The sequence below is a fragment of the Chondrus crispus genome, genomic scaffold (assembly GCF_000350225.1).
Source record: "Chondrus crispus Stackhouse genomic scaffold, scaffold_55, whole genome shotgun sequence".
NCBI lineage: Eukaryota > Rhodophyta > Florideophyceae > Gigartinales > Gigartinaceae > Chondrus > Chondrus crispus.
In genome coordinates this window covers 339242-342259 of record NW_005178541.1, presented here as the reverse complement: position 1 = coordinate 342259, position 3018 = coordinate 339242, and the positions used below count along the sequence as shown (strand labels likewise).

At 59.3% G+C, this 3018-nt stretch overlaps 1 protein-coding gene across 1 annotated transcript; it reads right to left on the bottom strand.

The window, feature by feature from the left end:
* Positions 1-2048: 2048 nt before the first annotated feature.
* CHC_T00006942001 (hypothetical protein) lies at positions 2049-2546 on the bottom strand. The gene has a single exon (XM_005710293.1). It carries the CDS (start codon positions 2544-2546, stop codon positions 2049-2051), a length of 498 nt encoding a protein of 165 aa, XP_005710350.1.
* Positions 2547-3018: the final 472 nt, after the last annotated feature.

The following is a 3018-nucleotide window of genomic DNA, read 5'->3' as shown; positions in this document are numbered from 1 at the left end:
TCTTTGAGGAGTCTTCGTATCCATGTCGTCTGTTGAGCAGCTGCTGTGGCAGCTATGTATTCAGCCTCGCATGTTGATAGGGCTGTGATTGTTTGCTTCATTGATCCCCAGCATATTGGCGTTTCGTTGTAGAGATGGACCATTCCAGATATGAATTTCCTGTTGGTGACATCTGCGGCAAAATCTACGTCGCTGTACGTTTCGAGAAGGCTGGGGAGAGCGGTTGTGTTTGCGTTGTGTTTTCCGGCTTTGTAGAGCAATCCATGGTGCTGTGTGTGTTTGAGGTATCGAATTGGCAGAGCGCAAGGGGTGACCGCGGAGCACAAGGGGTAAAGGCGAAGTTCAGGGGGTGAATCGGAGCGCAGGGGTTGAAGCGGAGCGCAAGGAGGTTATGTAGCGGGTACGGGAGGTACAGGCGAGGTATAGCAGAGTGTAAAGCGGTGTAATGAGGGTGCTTCCCGGCGGCGCATGTGCCACGGCGCCCACGTCATGCGCGTTTCTGCGCCTCGTGCCGTACACGTGTGCGGGCGTGCCCCCGCGGGATCCCGCGCCCGTGCTGCGCGGTGCGCTACACTGCGCGCTCGGCGCGCGCCGCCACACCCGCCCCCGCCACCCCCGCCCCCCCGCCCCCGCTCCAGCGCGAAGGCGTCCGCGCGCCGCCCCGTTCTACGCAGCCAACTTGGCCACCGAGCTGTTCTTCGTGTTCGCGGCAGGCGGCGTGCGGCGCGCGCGCGACTGTATGACGACAGTGCGTTCGCGTGGCTTTAAAGAATCACATTTGAGTGGGACATTGGTGGTGCGCGCCCTTCAGGACCGTACACGCCACTGAGTGGCGTGTACGATCCTGAAGGGCGGCAGTGGCGGCCACTGCCTCGCGCACGTGTCACGCGCGGACCCCGAAACTCCAGCTCGTCATGACAGCAATGCAAGCCGGTTGCGCAGCGACTGTTGCTGCGGCCTGTCGCTCCCGCCTCTTGTCGCTCGCCGCATTGTCTGTCGCGCGGCATAATTCGAGCCCCCGCTTCCGCCCCCGTCTTCTCTAATCGTCTGCACACACGCCTCCCGCTCTGCCGCTCTGCCGCTCTGCCGCCCTTCCACTCTGCCGCCGCCTTGCCCCGCCGCTGCCTCTCGCCAGACCCTCCCCCTCCCGCCTTCCGCCTCCCCGCCCCGCGCCCGCCGAGACTCCCCCCCGCCGCCATGTACGCCGAGATCTTCAGCGGCCTGGTCGTGACGTGCGCCCTGGTGCGCTTTGCGCAGTACTACTTCTCGGACGCGTCGCCTGCGTCGGACGCGGCCAAGCCATCGGACGGCCCGGCCGCGAACACGCCCGACTTCCGCGCCTTCCAGAACAACTAACTGGTCGTATACCTGCTGGCCATCGCGGCCGACTGGCTGCAGGGGCCCTACGTGTACGCGCTGTACGCCGAGTAGGGCTACGGGAGGAAGGAGATCGCCCAGCTCTTCATCGCCGGCTTTGGCTCGTCCGCCGTCTTCGGCACTTTTATGTCTCGATCTTAGAAAAACAAGGTGCTGACGCTTGACAAGACAGTGTCTAAGACTGCGAAACAAGTGGGGTCAGCACTGAGCGGGGACTTAGTTGCGGAGTATGGGAGAGTTGGACGTTCTACGCACTGGCGGACCGGATAAAATAATCGACGCGGGATTGCGGGAAACTGAGCTGGAGTTGCATGGAAAAGCAATACGCTGCATGTGCTGTGGCACAAATAGGGAAAACGCAGGGATCTGGTGCGAACGTGATGCGGTTTACGAGCCACTACCGGGACGAGCAAGTGAACCAATTTGTGATCCCCCCGGTGGGCCTCACAAACGACGAGGTGGCTGTCAAGAGTAAGACGCAAACGGCTAGTGTGGACTTGGAGGAATTGTACGAAGAGGGGATTCTACAAGGTTACACACGCGCGGTCGCGTAAGCGACGGCAGTTTTGTGCGGTTTGCAGGTAGTGAAGAAAAAGTACGCAAACGGGAAAAGGGGATGAAGCTACGACGCGGCAGGGATGTGATCTGGAAAGCGACGGCCAAGAAGCGAATCAAAGCTGTGGAAGGGACGGGCGACTACATGGAGAATGCGAACCGCAAGCGAAAGCTATGGAGCAATACGGCCGACGCGAAGGAAGTGAATGAGCAATGCGTGTGGGGACGAGTCGTGCGGAGAAAGCGGTTGGCCAAGGAGATGGAGGACAAGGAGATTGAAGAGCAGGAAAAGGAAAAAGTGAAGGAAAAGGATACTGCGAGTGAGGGCCAGTCCTAACAAAGGACTTTCCTCTCGTTTTTCCTTTCCCTCGCCCCGTTTTTATTGAGTTCTTCACTAAAATCGGAAGCACATTGCTGTAGTTTTTACTGTAATGCCATCCCATAGTTCCACTCCTCGGAAATGGAACAGAGTCTGGACGGTCTGCAGATCCATGCAGCATGGAAGGTACAGCAACGCCTCCTCGCGCATGCACATGGCCCAGTCTGACTCCCTGTAGCTCGACAAAAGCAAAGCTGGACGACGTGTTGCTATAATGAGGTCCCTCGATGTGCATGACCAAAACTGGGCTGGATTGAGATATGAAACGAAATATATGGAAGGGATGGAGGGTGCGGGGAGAGACTGTGTCGGTGTCGATGTTAGGAGGATGACGCGGTGGCGGGGACAATAGCATGTCGGAGGATGTGTGTTGGTCACGGTACTGAGGAGGTGAGGAAGATGGTGATGGGGCGTGGTGGGCGGGCGCGAGGTAGGGGTGGCGAGGAGGAGGGGACGTGGGGATTTTGGGGGGGAAGGGGGGGTGGCGGGGAGGAGGGGACGTGGTCTTATTTGGGGGGGAAGGGGGGTTGGTGGCGGGGGGGAGGGAGCGAGGGCGGGGTGGTTCACAGGAAAGGGATTTCGGCGAAGCCACTTCATCATCGATCATGAACTAGAGAGCAGCCTCCCCGGCTTCTCTCCATTTCATGATCGATGCCAAGGAGGCATTGGATTTCAAAAAGCTGAACTCTGGGTGCTGAACTTTGGGT

Excerpts from the sequence above, each read along its gene's own strand:
- CHC_T00006942001 (XM_005710293.1), bottom strand. The coding sequence starts at position 2,546 with ATGCACATCGAGGGACCTCATTATAGCAACACGTCGTCCAGCTTTGCT.